The 17,789-nt window shown below is 46.8% G+C and overlaps 1 protein-coding gene across 1 annotated transcript; it reads left to right on the top strand.

Moving 5' to 3' along the window:
- The first annotated feature begins 4,388 nt into the window (after positions 1–4,388).
- Positions 4,389–17,680, top strand: znf318 (zinc finger protein 318). The gene is made up of 11 exons (XM_074647199.1): positions 4,389–4,858; positions 5,764–5,873; positions 6,390–7,068; positions 7,165–8,383; positions 8,612–8,712; positions 8,882–8,981; positions 9,570–9,886; positions 10,726–10,917; positions 11,144–11,237; positions 11,692–11,810; positions 12,897–17,680. The coding sequence occupies exons 1-11, from the start codon at positions 4,601–4,603 to the stop codon at positions 15,849–15,851; spliced, it is 6,144 nt and encodes a 2,047-aa protein (XP_074503300.1). The 5' UTR covers positions 4,389–4,600; the 3' UTR covers positions 15,852–17,680.
- The last annotated feature ends 109 nt before the right edge of the window (positions 17,681–17,789 follow it).

Here is a 17,789-nt window from a genome sequence, read left to right as displayed (position 1 = left end):
CAAATTTTGTTATCGCCCAGCACTACATGCAGTAGTTGTAGCTGTTGGAGCCGACCAGGTGAGTTTTTGTTTTCTCTGCAGGTTCCAGTCCAGGTGAAGCTCAGGATGACTCATCAGGTGAACTGAACGCCTTCGAAACATCGGACGCCTCCGGCACAATCTCAGACTCGCTCTCATAAACGTTGAGAAAATGGCGTTTCATCTACGCTTCTACCACAGAAAACAGCACTTTATCAAAAGAGTCATCAGGGGACAAACTCCTCAAACTCAGGTTTGTGTTACAGTGTTTAGGATTTAGTGACATCTGAACCGAGTCTCCCTCCTCTCACTCCTCCCTTTATAAGACTGAGGTAACGTGAGCCGCCAAGTGTTAAACCGTGGTAACGCCGTTCGCCTCGCTCAGAGGTCGTCATTACCATAAAGAACGCTAAGCATATCGTGTACACGCTTCCTATGTTGTAAACACCAGCTCACCAGTTTCATTTGAAGGCACCAATAATAACACTACTTCAGGAGCAACAGGAAGTCAGACGGCGGCTTGCAGTTCCACGGTTTAACACTGCAGCTCACGTTACCGCATGTCGGAGAACTACGGTGGCCTTCAGGTAATGTAAAAACATGAGTAACAACACATACAGGTCCTGACAAAAGTCACATTTTATTTTTTAAACTTGTAACAAAAATAATTGTTTAATGAAAAGTCCTACAACGGAGTATTATGGCCACATTGAGGAAAAATAAATAATTTTGAGATTTCGAGAATGAAGTCTCAAGTTTACGAGAAAAAAATCGTAATTTTACGTGTTTTATTTTAGAGGGGAAATAGAGCAGCGTGCCGCCTGTGGGAAAATGAGGAATGTGGAGCATCTTGTGAAGTTATACTTTAGGTTTCATAAATAACCAAATACTTCTTCTTTAACAAATCTTTTGGCACATCATCACCACATTATCATCAGTATCAGGACCTTGAAAAGATTGTGCAAGAAACTGCGTTTATTCTGAAGAAAGAACCACATGGACCTAATGGAAATTGCCTCTTTTGTGGAGGAGGAAATTCCTTTTTTTTCTAGTAAAGTTATGACTTTATTCTCTAAATATTATGACTTTTTTCTCTTAAAGTTATGACTTTATTCTCGAATATTAAGACTTTTTTTACGTAAAGTTATGACTTTATTCTCGAAATCTCAGATTTTTTCTCCCTCAATGTGGCCCTAATACTCGTCGTAAAGTCCAGATTTTTTCACAAAAATGTAAATATACAGTGCCTTCAAGAGTATTCAGACCCCTTCGCTTTTTTCCCATTTTGTTATGTTGCAGCCTTATGCTAAAATCGATAAAATTTGTTTTTTTCCTCATCAATCTACACGCAATACACCACAATGACAAAGTGGAAACAGAATTTTTGAAATTTTTGCAAATTTATTAAAAAGGAAAAACGGAAATATCACATTGACATAAGTATTCAGACCCTTTGCTATGACACTTGAAATTTAGCTCAGGTGCCTCCCATTTCCCTCGATCATCTTTGCGATGTTTCTCCACCTTGACTGGAGTCCACCAGTGGTAAATTCAATTGATGGACATGATTTGGAAAGGCACACACTTGTTTATATAAGGTTTCACAGCTGATAATGCATATCAGAGTAAAAACCAAGCCATGAGGTTGAAGGAAATGCCTGAAGAGCTCAGAGACAGGATTGTGTCAAGGCACAGATCTGGGGAAGTCTACAAAAAAATTCTGCAGCATTGAAGGTCCCCAAGAGCACAGTGGCCTCCATAATTCTTAAATGGAAGAAGTTTGGAACAACCAGGACTCTCACTAGAACTGGCCGCCCGGCCAAACTGAGCAATCGGGGGAGAAGGGCCTTGGTAAGAGAGGTGACCAAGAACCCGATAGTCACTCTGGCTGAGCTCCAGAGATCCTGTTTGGAGATGGGAGAAACTTCTATTAAGACAACCATCACTGCAACACTCCACCGATCTGGGCTTTATGGCAGAATGGCCAGATGGACATGAAAGCCCGCTTGGAGTTTGCAAAAAGGCACCTAAAGGACACTCAGACTGTGAGAAACAAGATTCTCTGGTCTGATGAAACCAAGATTGAACTGTTTAGCCTCAATTCTAAGCGTTATGTCTGGAGGAATCCAGGCACTGCTAATCACCTGCCCAATACCATCCCAATGGTGAAGCACGGTGGTGGCAGCATCATGCTTTGGGGGTGTTTTTCAGCGGCAGGGAATGGGAGACTAGTCAGGATCAAGGGAAAGCTGAACGGAGCAAAGTACAGAGATATTCTTAATGGAAACCTGGTCCAGAGCGCTCAGGACCTCAGACTGGGCCGAAGGTTCACCTTCCAACAGGACAATGACCCTAAGCACACAGCCAAGACAACTCAGGAGTGGCTTAGGGACAACTCTGTGAATGTCCTTGAGTGGCCCAGCCAGAGCCCTGACTTGAACCCAATCGAACATCTCTGGAGAGACCTGAAAATGTCTGTCCACCGACGGTCCCCATCCAACCTGACAGAGCTTGAGAGGATCTGCAGAGAAGAATGGCAGAAACTCCCCAAATCCAGGTGTGCAAAGCTTGTCCCCAATACCCAAGAAGACTCGATGCTGTAATCGCTGCAAAAGTTGATTCAACTCAATACTGAGTAAAGGGTCTGAATACTTATGTCAATGTGATATTTCAGTTTTTCCTTTTTAATAAATTTGCAAAAATTCTGTTTCAACTTTGTCATTGTGGTGTATTGCGTGTAGATTGATGAGGGAAAAAACAAATTTTATTGATTGTAGCATAAGGCTGCAACATAACAAAATGTGAAAAAAGTGAAGGGGTCTGAATATTTTCTGAAGGCACTGTAGTTCATCGTCCTCCAAGAGGAAGTTCTATTTAGGATTTGTACATAAAACATGTTTTCTATCATTTTACTGAAACTGTTAAAGAGATTTCTGCGCTGCTCATTATTCAATCACAGCGAGGACTGTTTTCCATAAGAGAAGTATTCTCTGACATCTCACTACCTGATGAACACAATGAAAACAGTTTGCATTAATAGATGTGAATGGATGAAGTGTAGTTAATCAGAGCTGCTGCTGATCAGCCTGATTAAATGTACTCAGATTACTCCAGTGGATCAGGTGGTTTTGGTAGAAACACCTGACCAACATAAGAACAGGTACATCTCGTCTTCCTCTCAGCCAACATCTGGAGGTGTAATGACCACATCTGTGTGATCAGATAAATGATTGATCTCAAAGATAAACTTTACTTTTGCTGATTTTACATATGAAACAATAATGATGATTGTTGTAGATTAAACAGTATAGTTCGTAAAATACTTTAAATTAACTCCACCAGCAACAACATCCACATGCTCTAAAACATGTAATGACATTTAAGTACATTTACAGTTGATAATACTTGTGTACTTTTATTTAGTAGGGTTTTGAATAAAGGACTTTTACTTGTGATTTACAGTTGAACTGAGTACTTCTTCCACCTCTGGAAAAGTTATCCAAACAACTACTGAATTGTATTTCTGTTGTTAGAGTTAACACCTTTCTACTGTCTGATGTATTGAAATTACTGTTTTTTATTCAATAAACATTCTCCAAAATACCATCTTCTGGTGTTTCATTTAAATTTAAGACAGATATGTTGTGTTTTATTTTCTCTCCATGTGTCCATCTCTCCATTAAAAAGTTCAAACCATCTCATATTTTTATGAATAGAGTATTGGACATTTAAGTTGGTCCTTTAGGGGCCAGCAGCTCGTTCACTCCCGACTGTTTAATTCTGTCCGTAGAAGAAGAAACTGGAGGTTTTACCAGGTAGTTCCTGTGGTACTGTGTAGTTCCTGTAGTACCGCGTGGTTCCTGTAGTACCGGGTAGTTTGTGTAGTACCGTGTAGTTCCTGTAGTTCCTGTAGTACCGGGTAGTTCCTGTAGTACCGTGTAGTTCCTGTAGTACCGGGTAGCTCCTGTAGTACCGGGTAGTTCCTGTAGTACCGGGTAGCTCCTGTAGTACGAGGTAGTTCCTGTAGTTCCTGTAGTGCCGGGTAGTTCCTGTAGTACCGTGTAGTTCGTGTAGTACCGGGTAGCTCCTGTAGTACCGGGTAGTTCCTGTAGTACCGGGTAGCTCCTGTAGTACCGGGTAGCTCCTGTCGTACGGGGTAGTTCCTGTAGTTCCTGTAGTACCGTGTAGTTCCTGTAGTTCCGGGTAGTTCCTTTAGTTCCTGTAGTACCGGGTAGCTCCTGTATTACCGGGTAGTTCCTGTAGTACCGGGTAGTTCCTGTAGTTCCTGTAGTACCGTGTAGTTCCGGGTAGTTCCTTTAGTTCCTGTAGTACCGGGTAGTTCCTGTAGGGGGCAGCAGCTCGTTCTCTCTCGTCTGTTTATTTCTGTCCGTAGAAGAAGAGTCTGTAGGTTTTTGTGTGCATGGAGGATGATGATCGAGCTGCAGACAATCTGTGTGTTTATTTTATAAAATAACTCAATAAGCAGTTCAAACTTTGAGTAAAGTGTCCGGAAGTCTCTGTGGTGCATTAAATCAACGCTGGAGTCGTCAGCTGGTTGACCAGAGTGTCTCTGCGGGAGGAAATGTACCGAGGTCGGCCTCCGCAGAGAGGAGGCTACCGGCCGCCTTTCGAAGGCCGAGGTCTGCAGCCCCCGAGGCCCTACCCGGCTCCGGGCTACAGAGAAGACCGGAGCCGGCCCAGGCCTCCGTTCCACCCGGGCTACCACGACCACGGTCACCCGGACTCCTACCGCCGCTCCCCGCCGCGCAGGAGGTACCCTTCACCCGGGTCAGGAAGCCACCGAGGCGGGGAGTACTGGGCCGGAGGTCCGCCGAGAGACGTGAGTGAATCAAAAGATTATTAATATTATATTATAATCGTCCAAACAGTTCGAGTCCAGTTATTAATCATTAATAAATACTGCAGAATGTAGTGCAGCATAGTGTGTTTATGAGCACCTGTAAACCAAACTCCATTAAAAAAAAACTCAATTTATCTTGGCTTTGCTCTTACTCTCTTATTCTGCAGTCAAAACATTATCTTTCACTCATGCATGTTCCTGACAAACATATCAACTATTCGTCCATGTTTAACTTTAATAATGTAATTAAATCTTAGTTATTTGTGTAGTGCAGCATAGTGTGTTTATTAGCACCTCTACACCAAACTCAATTTAACTTGGCTTTGCTCTTACTCTCTTTACTCTGCAGTCAAAACATTATCCTTCACTCATGCATGTTCCTGACAAACATATCAACTATTCGTACATGTTTAAACTTTAATAATGTAATTAAATCTTGACTATTTATGTAGTGCAGCCTAGTGTGTTTATTAGCACCTGTACACCAAACTCCACTCAAAAAACTCAATTTATCTTGGCTTTGCTCTTACTCTCTTACTCTGCAGTCAAAACATTAACCTTCACTCATGAATGTTCCTGACAAACATGTCAACTATTCGTACATGTTTAACTTTAATAATGTAATTAAATCTTAGTTATGTAGAACACATATTTCCCCTCAAACAACTCTGACAGGATCCTCAGCCATGCACATAGTTTTGGTTTACTATTGTTGTATTTATATTTTATTGTATTATTGATGAATCTGTTAGTAATAGTCCAGAAGCAGTGAATCAGATGATGTCTTCAGTTCACTAAGAGGATGCTGGTTATTGATTGATGAATGGAGGATGGACCAGCAGGTAACCAGGTGCTTCTTTTATCTCTGTGTGTGTGTGCTGCAGAGGTCTCCGTCACCTCGCGGGTCGGGTCCCATCGACCACAACCTTGTCATCACCGTCGGCAACGAGCTGACCGGACCATCTGGCTCCGCCCCTTCACGCCATCATGACAGGTACTCATGAAAAAAAAGAAATGTGAACACCTGTTAGTATTTAGGACATGTTTGTTTTTATACTGCTGACTTTTATTTAGTTAGCAGAGATGATGGCGGTGTATAGGGGCCACTGGTAAAGAAATACAACCGGGATCTTGTGAATAAAGTATATTAAAGTTGGATTGATTTAAAAAAAAAAAAAATACCTTAAGAAAAAGTTCTGAAATGATGTCAAAATTTTACAAGAAAGTCATAATATTTCAAATCAATTTTACAAGAAAAAGCAGATAAATTCGTCATTTCACAAGAAAACTCTTGCGATATTTCTTGTAACATTTTTCTTAAAATATTACAACCTGAAACCTACAATATGTCCACAACAGCGGCCCAAAGTTTAGTCTTTAAAGACATTTATGTCCAGGTGAGAGGAGGGACGACCGGGCCAAAGAAAGGGTTTACTTCAGAACCGATAGAACAACATTCATGTTCGTTATCAAGCTCTTCAGTCAAGTTAAATCCGTTTTTTCCTCACAGAGACTACCCTCCTCGACCCGAGTACGAGCGGAGCAGGAGCCGGGGCCAGAGCCGACCTCGCAGCCGGAGTCCGGACCGGAGCCGGGCCAAGAGTCAGGGACGGAGCAAGAGCCAGGTGAGGAGCAAGAGCCGGCCCCGCAGCCAGAGCCGTAGTCCAGACCGGAACCGGGCCAAGAGCCGGGGAAGGAGCCGGAGTAAGAGTCGCAGTCCAGACCGGAGCCGGGCCAAGAGTCGAGGTCGGAGCCGGCCCCGCAGCCAGAGCCGCAGTCCGGACCGGAACCGGGCCAAGAGTCGAGGTCGGAGCCGGCCCCGCAGCCAGAGCCGCAGTCCGGACCGGAACCGGAACAAGAGCCGGGGCCGGGGCCGGAGCAAGAGCCGCAGTCCGGACCGGAGCCGGGCTAAGAGCCGGGGCCAGAGCAAGAGTCGCCCCCGCAGCAGGTCTAGGTCTAGGTCCAGGTCCAGAGGGCGGATCCACGGGCGCAGTAAGAGCCGACAGAGGAGTGGGAGCAGCAGCAGCTCCAGCTCCAGCAGCGGAGACGACAGTGAAGAGAAATCCAGGAAAGAGTTCAAAGAGCTGGAGACGGCTCGGCGCAGGAAGGAGCTGGAGGAGATGCTGAGTCTGCCCACCAAATCCATCCTGAAGAAACGCAACGACTCCGAGGACTCGCCGTCACTCAGGGTAGGACGTCAACAACCCAACACATATACAGTATATACGTGTATATATGATCTTTGGTCCGGAGGCGTCACTCTGCTGTGTTTCTGTGTGTTCCAGAGCTCAGACTCTCCCAGAGGTCCGGAAGGCTCCAACATGTCGCGGGTGGCCGACCAGCTGCTGCAGGCCGTTCGAGGCATGGAGCCTCACATGGTGGCCTCCATGCTGTCAGAGCTGCGGTCCGACCCGCAGATGGCTCGCCGTGTCGGCCTCGACGCCGAGATCACGGAGATCCTCCACCTGCTGGAGGGGACGATGGGGGCCAAGCCTCAGGAGAAGGCGGATGACATCGATGATGAGGAGAAGTTCCTGTACGGAGACTCGGAGGAGCCCAAACCTCCACCGCCGTCCGAGCCGGTCCGACACCAGGGGCTGGACCTGTACGGAGACCTGACGGAGGAGGCGCTGTACGGAGATTACCCCCCACAGAAACACACCATCGCTCAGGCGTACGGCCTTCCCTCGGGGGCCTCGCCTCGCCTTCAGGCCCATCCCACAATGGGGGAGGTTGACATGAGGTACGCGAGCCGGCCCTCCATCAGCCCTGACCAGAACATCACGGTCCAGGTGGCGAATACCTCCTTCCAGCCGGAGACGGAGCCGCTGGAGGAGGGCGAGCGTCAGGCGATGGAGGAGTACGAAAAGATCCAGGACCTACTGAAGACCATCGGCCTGGACCTGGGCGTGACCGAAATCAGCAAGATGGCCGCCAGGACCAAAGAGCGTCTCCATGGAAACAAGCCGCCTCCAAAGACGCCCACACGCAGGCGGTACTCCTCCGGCAGCTCGGATGGCAGCCGCGGTCGCGGGAGGCGGAGCCACAGCGGCAGCTCCAGCAGCAGCAGCAGCAGCCGGAGTCGCAGCCGTGGACGGGGGGATGACCGGGGGGGCAGCTGGAGCAGCGACGACGGCCGCAAGAAGAGCTCAGCGACGCCCAAATCTCTCAAAGAGTCGAACAACGAGCAGAGCGCCGCCGCGCCACCACCAAACAAAGAGCCGCCGCCAAAAACCCCTGACCCCAACATCCTCCCCCCTCACCCTGGGGTGCCCATACCCTCCTACCCCCCCTCACAGGTCCACGGCATGATGCCCCCCAACTTCCCCCCACCAGGTTACGGCCAGTACGGGAACTACCTTCCCTACATGCACCAGCAGTGGCCGCCCATGTACCCGCCCCCCAACATGGCGCTGCCCCCCCAAAGCAGCCCTGAAGACTTCCCCCCCACTCTGCCCTACAAACAGCCCTACAGCAAACCGGCCCCTGAGCCGGGGGTCAAAGGTCGGTCCATTATTACAGCAATATTCTCCCGTTTATAACCTTAAATCATTATTTTAAAGAAACATTAACAAAACTACAAAGAGGCAGACATTCTGTTTTCTATCAGATGAAATGAGGTGAATAATCAACAATGAACTGAATGTAACGCCAGAGAAGAAGGTTTTAAAGAAGGAGGACTGATTCGACGCTGTTGGTTATTTAATGTAAATGTTGTTGTTTGGTCGTCAGGTTTGGGGAAGAGTTTTGTTCAGGATGGTGAGAAGGGGAAAGTCTGCAGCCATGAGAGGAAAGTGTCTGAGGAGCAGAACAACGAGAGCCAGAAACAAAAGGTGTCCCCTTCATTCATTCATTCATCCATCCATTCATTCATCCATTCATCATGTTCAGTGGTTGCAGCAGAAACAGGTGTTGACTGTGTTGACTGTGTTGACGGTGTTGACGGTGTTGACGGTGTTGACGGTGTTGACGGTGTTGACGGTGTTGACGTGATGTGTTCAGGTTCTGGAGGAGAGAGAGAAGCTGAAGCAGGAGAGAGAGATCAGGATGAAGAAGAAAGAATATCTGATGAAGGAGCTGGAGAGACTCAGGAAGCAACAAGGTGAGGTCACACGCCGACGCCATGAAACGACACGATGCAACGAAAACATGCTGGTACCTTCGCCGTCGCCATCTTGGTTTTTGATTTTTGTTTTTTGTGACACGAGAGGGTGGAGTTAAGTACAACCGAACGCTGAATAAGACATTTTCAGGCGACCAATAATTTTATAATTAACTTTGATGAAGTGAAAACACACTGTGAAAGGGTTAAAGTTGTAAAACGAAAACACGTCAACTCCCAGACCGGACAACGCCGTGGTAGCGACATGTCAATCACAAGGTAGCCCCGCCCTAAAGCATCCCCTGCTTTATGGTCTATTTGACTCTAAATGGGACCATAATTTACTAAATGAACATCATGCTGTATTGAAGAAGACTTGAAACTAGTGATTGAGACCATAAACTCATGATTACAATGTTTACTGAGGTAATAAATCAAGAGAGAAGTAGGCTCATTTTCTCATAGACTTCTATACAATCAGAGGAGTCGCCCCCTGCTGGCTGCTTTAAGGCTTCACTTCTCAGAGCTGGAGGTTGACGCCTGGTTTGACCATAAAAACAAAGGTGAACTGTCTGCTGTGTTTTTCAGGCGAGCTGCTGAGGAAGAAGCGGCGGGAGAAGGGCGGCCATAAAGACCCTCTGCTGCAGGAGATCAGCCACCTGCAGGAGGAGGTCATGGTTCAGATCTCCAACCTGCGCAAAGAGCACGAGGCCGCAGAGAAGAAACGCAACGAGATAGAAAAGATAGCGCTCATCCTCGGCCTGATCCCGTCCGATCGGCCCCGCAGGATCGTCAAACCGGCCGAGGGCCAGGAGGACGAACAGCCGCCGCCGCCAGAGAAGAAGAAACGTGAGGCGGAGATTAGTCCTGAGCGACGGCAGGAAGTCTGCACCTCCACAATAAAGGTACACACACCTGCAGAGGAGGTAAAACAGGAAATACTACTGAATCATAGCTAGGGCTCATTACTGTATTCATTCATTTATTTTCTCATTAGAAGTGAATGTTGAACATAAATGACTTGTATATTTAGCTAAATATCAGATAAAAGCTAAACATAGCAGATCTTCATTCACTCACCTGTACCGGGCAGGTAGTCGGCCTTTTATTTTATTATATTTGATTTACTGTCATCGTCTTCCTGTCTGACAGGACGCTGTGTGTTTTTACGATTTCATGTTTCCCGTCATACAATCGGACATATGCTAAGCGTGTGGAGTCAGCAGATAGATAAATAAAAAGTTTGTCAAATATAGATTGTTTGAACTATAACGATTTTTCACCTTACACACCTGTCAGAAAAACCCTTTGAGCCACTGACAGGCTTTTAATGTGAAACATCTGGGCAGGAAGTGTTGCGTTGTGTTGACGGTAGTTTAACTGTGATTGATGAACAGAACTGGACGTCATTAGAGAAGTTCACTGGTAAGACGTCCAGAGAAACCAGCAAAACGAGACAAGACGGTCTGATCTTGTTGAACATAGATAGCTCAGTGATGACGACAGGAAGTTTACCACGAACATTGTGAAGTTTGATAATGAATCGGGCTCAAACATTAAAGCGAGTTAGACGTTACAGTCGATATAAAAACGACTGGCGGATTCTCGTGTTGCCTAACGTCCTGGAGGCTGGAGCTCAGTGAAGGTAAGACAATTCTACATTTTCAGTGTTTTCGTTGGACTGAATCCTGACTGTGTCCACTTTCACCCACCATGTTGACTCTCCTCCGTCTTTGTCTCTTAGCAGACCTCGGCGGCGGCACCGTCATCGAGAGCATCCCCGGACAAGCCGCCCGTCGAGGCTCCGCCCCCGCCCCCGCCCCCGGAGCCGTTTGAATACTATGACGCTGGAAACCACTGGTGCAAAAACTGTAACGTCACCTCTGGTTCCATGTTTGATTATTTCACTCACTTGCACAGCAAAACGCATCGAAAGGTTGGTTTTTATATTGTTGTCCTCGAACGCTACTGTTGAAATGTTAATCAGCTGTTACATTCATGTCTCTCCTTCATTAATAACTCTTCTAACAGATAAAACCACAATCATTCAGACACCAGATGTTTCATTTACATGTGAAATAGTTTTTGAATGAAATGATTCAAACTTTAGTGGATTCACATCATGAGTTCCTTCACATTTAACCCCGCATTTCTGTCCACAGACTCTGGACCCGTACGACCGGCCCTGGGCGTCCACTCCCACCAAAATCGCCAAGAACCTGCAGTCAGAAGAGAAGCTGACGAAACCAGCCAAAGGTACTCGCACTGCACACCCGTCATTTCCCTGAGCAGTCATCAGCTCGCTGCTTTTTATCGCCATGATGTCGGTGAATGTTGTTAGCCGTCTTCTGCTTCCAGGTGGATCTCTGCTGCCGTTTCTGTGTCTCTTAATGAAAACAAAAAGACTGGTGGAACCACAGAGGAGACTCCCGTCCTCGTCTCTGATGTCTATTCATTAGTTTTTCATGTCTCGTCCTCCTGTGAAGGCTGCTGTAAATGAAAACATCTGTCTGCTGTAGTATCACTGAGCAGCTAGCTCTGCTCTGTACACCATCTATTCTTTACATATTTATACTCAGACGCCACCTCTCTGACCCTCTCCTGTCCTGACAGGTACAGGAAGTGGACACGTCCGCCAGGTAAACATGATTGGCAGTTTACTTTACGGCCACCAGTGTGTTTAAAAGGTGTCGCGTGTGTTTTGCTGCAGGTTCGGAGTTCTTGCTGCCCGTCAGAGGATTCTTCTGCCTGCTGTGTAAACAGTTTTATGGAGACGCCATCTGTGCAGAAGAGCACGTCACCACACATGCTCACAACGAGAAATACAAGGTATTAACCCGAGGGAGGGTCGAGAAGCTGTCAGGTGACTTCAGGAGGTCCTCTTGGATCTTTAAAAGCCTTCTGAAGGAACATATCGAAGTGTAGCGTATCATGTGTCCGTTGTCTGTGGTTCTTCTTTTGTTTCCCGTTTTGGGTACGAGCTCCTGGAATAACTCAGGAAATGTGTTAAGTTTATTTCAGTATACAGGAGATTCAGAGTACCTACATACACTTTTTCCTACAAAACAGACCAAAACTAGGAGAGACGGAGGAACGTACATGGTACCAACCATGTCATACTACCTTGTCAAGAAGGAGGTTAAGTAACGCTCCAAACCTGCACTCAATTTTAGAAGTAGTGGCTAGTTAGCTAGCTAGCTTGCTAATTCCACTTTCATGCTACACTGGTGAGATCTTGAGCATATGGGAGAAGTCTGCCTCTGCCAGAAACCTCCTAAAGTTTAGGCAACAAATCTACTTTAGGTTAGGTTTAGGAACAGATCATAGTTTGAGTTAAAATAAACTAGGGCTAATTTCTTTAACACGTTAACACAACCTGGGATTTTTTAGGTTGTAGCGGGCTCAGTTTTAAAGCTAGAGTGAAGATACTGGTATCATATGAAACTAGAAAACCTAATGAATCCATTGGTACCAACCATGTCTGATATTATGTAACTGGCATATCCATTTCCAAAGGGGTCCCTAGACCTCTGACCTCCAGATATATGAATGAAAATGGGTTGGCTCATCTAGAGCGATACAAGTTGCAAATTCTTAGTATCGATACAATCGATTATTTACCTTGCAAAACGATTTTAGATCTATATTATTTTCCCCGTGAAGGACAACTTGCCGAGTACCTATCGATGTAGTTGGATCGTAGGAATATAAATCGATACATCGATGTAGTAGATGAATCTCCTATCCCACATGACATGAACGCAGCATTATCCAAAGTAGATGTAAAACCATTCCCATGTTTCCAGGCACTAGTTAACATTTTAAAAATTATAAGTATTGTGTAAATGTGTTTTTTGATGTTCTGGTCGGTGGTTTTTCACTCTCTTGTCTTTGTGTTTTAATGCCTCTCACCAGAAACAAATCTACGAGAATCCTCTTTATGAACAAAGGAGGAACCTGGACCGCCAGGCCGGACTGGCCTCCGACGCCAGCGGGAAGAAACGCAAACATGAGGAGGAAGAGAAGGGCAACAAGGAGGACAAGTCCAAACACAAAAAGGAGAAAAAGGACAAGGAGAAAAAGAAGGAAGAGGACGACGCTGTTCTGAAGGAAGACAAAATTCTAAAGGAGGAAGCGGAGGAGGCGAAGCCGAGCAAAAAAGAGGAGGATTTTAAAAATGCCAAAAGAGAGGAGGAAGAGGAGATGCCTTCTTCCAGCAAGAAAGAGGAGGATGAAAAGTATAAATGCAGCAAGAAGGATGATAAATACCGCTACAGCCGAGAGGAAGAGGAGAGGGGTAAATACAGGAGAGGAGAAGAGGATGACAGATACAAATACAGCAGAGAAGAAGAATATCGTTACCGCTATCGCAGGGATGAAGATGACCGATATGACAACCGTCCCAAATATGGGCCGAGAGACGAAGAGTATAAACACGGTAAATATTCAGATTTCAGACCCAAATATGACCGAGAGCGAGACGAAGGGAAACTTAAGGCTGAGAAGGAAGCTTTGAAAAAGGTTGAGTCGGGAAAACCAGCAGCGAAACCAGAAATCAACAAGCCTGAACCTCCGCCAAAGCCCTACGACCCGCCCAAAATCCTCTGTGGACCCAGTCCAGCCATGAGGGCAAAGCTCCGCAAGCAGAGCCTGGAAACCGGCAAATCGCCACCTGTGGCCGCGACCCCTTCGTTCGGAAAGTTCACATGGAAGAAGAAGGAAAATGTTCTGGCGAAGGAGGCGGAGAAAGTTGCCGCAGAGTTCATTAAGGATGACGAAGCAGCTGCAAAGCTGAACCCGGTCTCGGTGGAGGATTCTTTTGCAAAATCTATGGCTGTTGCTAAGGAGATCGCCAGCAAGCTGTCGGGCCCCCAAACCACGCCTCCCTGGGTGGCCAACCGCGCCAACCGGGGAAGAATCCGGCCTAACCTCCCTGCACCTGCTGCAGTCCTGAGGAAAGCAGCCATGATGGGTAAACCTGCACCTCTGAATACCTTCCTCTCCATTAGACCCCAAAACACCGGGTCACTAGGTCCTGCTCAAAAAGAAGAACCGTTATTCACTGATGGTCTCACAAGGGCTTTAAATGCTCAGAACGCACTGCTGGAAACTAAACCTCAGCCACCAAGTGGTGCACCTGGGACTGCACCGGCGGTGTCAGGACCTGCACCATTTGGGCCTAAACTTCCGCCACCAAGTGTTGCACCTGGGACTGCATTGGCGGGGTCAGGACCTGCACCATTTGGGCCTAAACTTCCGGCACCAAGCGGTGCACCTGGGACTGCACCGGCGGTGTCAGGACCTGCACCATTTGGGCCTAAACTTCCGGCACCAAGCGGTGCACCTGGGACTGGACCGGCAGTGTCGGGACCTGCACCATTTGGGCCTAAACTTCCGCCACCAAACGGTGCACCTGGGACTGAACCGGCGGTGTCAGGACCTGCACCATTTGGGCCTAAACTTCCGCCACCAAACGGTGCACCTGGGACTGGACCGGCGGTGTCAGGACCTGCACCATTTGGGCCTAAACTTCCGCCACCGATGTCAAGACCACCACTATTTGGGCCTAAACATCCGCCACCAGTGTCAAGGCCTGCGCTGTTTGATGCTAAATGTCCGCCGCCGCCGATATCAAAACCTGTACCATTTGGGCCAAAACTTCCGCCGCCGGTGTCAACACTTGCACCATTTGAAGCTAATTGTCCGCCACCAGTGTCAAAACCTGCACCAGTTTGTAACCCTGCGCCACCAGTTTGTAACCCTGCGCCACCAGTTTCTAAACCTAAGCCTACACCATCTGAAACTACCCCTGCTCCATCCGTGGCTAAACGGGCACAACCGACAATGATAAAGATAGTGTCTGACGTGGCAGCTCCTGGCGTCCCGGAGGGGGAGCAAACTCGTACGGTTTTCGTCAAGCCTCCACCTTTCATGAACATGGCCGATGGAGCTCAGAAGTCTGACAAACTTAAGAGTAATCTGGCTGCAGCCAAAGCCCAAGACTTGTTCAACATCTTCTACAGCAAGGTCGGCCAATCAGGCACGTCCTCTATCACCAAACCAGCAACAGACGCCAGAGCTGACAGGAGCAGCACCAATAAAAGTCAACTTCCTACCACGCAAGCCCCAAAACCTCAACCTCCGCTTCTTACCCAGTCCAAACCTCCATCAGAGGTTTGTAAATCTCTACAACCAGACCCAGCACGTCCCCAAATCCAGCCAGAATCAGACATCCAAATTGCATCTGTTTGGTCCTTGCAGACCTCTCCAACTCCAACACCTGAGGTGGCTCCATCTGCAACACAAAAAACCCAGCCAAAACTGAATCCACCAGGCCAGACCGAGGCTCAGAGTGTACCCCAAAACCAGTCCTCAACTCCTAAATCTGAGGCTCAAATCGCCCCACAAACTAAGCCTGCCGAGCTGGAACCAACACCTCAAACTCAGTCCCAGCCCAAACTGGCCCCTCAAACCCAAACGGAGCCCCAACCAGAACAGGGGTTCCATCTAGAGACCCATACCGATACAGCTCCAGAACCTTCACCCAAGCCAGGCCCCAAAACTAGAGGCAAGGCGACTCTGACAAAGAGAACCCCTCCTGCCCCCCGCCCTATCCGACAGACTAGATCTCAAACCAGATACCAGACCCGGCAGCAGAAGCAGAGCCAGTCCGAGCCTGAACTCGCTTCAGGAGATTCTGACTCGGCAGCTTCGGGGCTTGACATGTCAGATCCCGGCTCTGGGTCGCAGCCGGGGGAGGGGACGCCCAGCGAGGAGGCCCCTCAGGTGATGGAGATCACCCCTGAAACCCTGGGCCTCCCCTCAGACATGACCTCTCTGAACTTTGATTACAATTTTAACTTTGAGTAGGAGCGGATCGGACTGACGGGGGTTTCTATAAAACCACTCGTATATCCAGGAAGTCTTTGATCAATAATTTACTGGACTTGAAGGCAGCTGGCGAGAAAGACCCTGACGGACTTGAGACTTTTAAAACGCGGACCTTCATCTGTTTAGAGGGCCAGTTTGACATTTAGTGAAACTCTCTTGTTGTCTGGTGTTTCAGATGGATATCAGTTTCAGTCCAGTACAGACACACGAGTCCTGGACGTCTCTAGACATGATAATCAATAACAAAAACTCCCCTGAAAACACAAAACAACAACATATTCATTAATAATTATTCAAGTATTGCCTTTGAGTTGTAAGTTACTTTATGAGGCCAAAAGGTCCGGGTCTGTTTCACGGTTTGGGCTGGACCCAAAAGGGTCACAAGATCATGTTAAAGGGATAGCTCAGGTGTTTCTCAATGTGGTTGTATGAGGTTCTAATCCACAGTCAGTGTATTACTACAGTAGATGGAGTTTGGAGCAAAGCAATGTGCTGCTGTGGACGGATTTGAAACACCTACAAAAATCAATATCAGTAGAGGATTGCTGTGCGCTTCAGTGTACGCTGTATTTAGAATATTTTCACCTCTTTACCTCGCTGTCAGACAGCCCTTTTCTGACGGAGAACTGAAGCCGTTATATCGCTCTCTTCACAGCCACCAGACTCCATTCACAAAAACAGTAATTTTACCTCAGAACTCGGGACGGTTTGTTAGTTTGTATGTGTTATTGTGTGACTTTGGTTACTTTGGATCAGAAAGTCACACAATAACACAAACGAAACTAACCCACCAATGCAGCGGTAGACCAGCAAGTCCTCTGTTCTGAGAGGTAAAAATGCGTTTTTCTGCTGCTCCCCACAGCCGCTTTACCTCGCCGTCAGACGGCCGTTTCTGACGGGGAACTGACGCTGTTATATTGCTGTCTTCAAAGCCACAAGATTCCATTCACAAAAACAGAAAGTCACACAATAACGCAAACAAACTAACCGATCAAGGAAGCGGTAGACCAGCAAGTCCTCTGTTCTGAGAGGTAAAATTACTGTTTTTATGAATGGAGTCTGGTGGTTGTGAAGACAGCGATATAACAGCTTCAGTTCCCCGTCAGAAAGGGCTGTGATGGCGAGGTATATATTCTAAATATAGCGTACACTTACACTAACATCTACTGTAGGTAATACACTGACTATGGAGAAGTAGCTCATACAACTACACTAAGAAACACCTCGACTATCCCTTTAAGGGCTTGAAAGACAATTAACAAGACAAGATTTATTTTTTCAGATGTTCCTACATACATACAATACTTCTTCAGGTGTCTAAAATTACACAAATTATCACTTTTTATTTGTATCCCAAAGAAATATTAAACCGTTTTAAAGGGTCACAGATGAAAAAGGGTTTCATGAAAAATTAGAGAATGACATTTAGACCAAACTGATGTCCACCTTCTCCGCTGACTCTAAATGTGTGTGTGTAAACTGTTCCTTTAAAGATCACCAGGCGTCGACCCCCTGCAGGTAAAGTACTGAACACACCACCTGTTGTTTGTCTCGTTTTCTACTCACTTTAGTTTTCCCTCTTTTAAAACGAGTGAAATAAATAAAGAGTCGGACCAAAAATAGCTCAGTGGTTCCTTCACATGTTAACTGAAGATCCACGAGCTGAAACCTAGAACATCTGATCTGAGGTCAGTGTTAACGTGTGATGCACTGATCTGAGGTCAGGTGTTAATAGAAACTAAACTGCTCGTCTCGTAAAGTCTGTCGCTTCAAGTAGAGTTTTAATAAAAGTTGGTGGAGAAACCGCAGCAGGTCTGAGTGTTGTGATTATTGTACTTCTATCAGTAGTGGAAAGCACATTTACTCAAGTACTGTTTGAAGTACTTTGGAGCTAACACAGACTTGTGGAACCTCGTC

The sequence above is a fragment of the Sebastes fasciatus genome, chromosome 9 (genome assembly GCF_043250625.1).
Source record: "Sebastes fasciatus isolate fSebFas1 chromosome 9, fSebFas1.pri, whole genome shotgun sequence".
Lineage (NCBI taxonomy): Eukaryota > Metazoa > Chordata > Actinopteri > Perciformes > Sebastidae > Sebastes > Sebastes fasciatus.
This window is presented reverse-complemented; position numbering and strand designations above follow the sequence as displayed.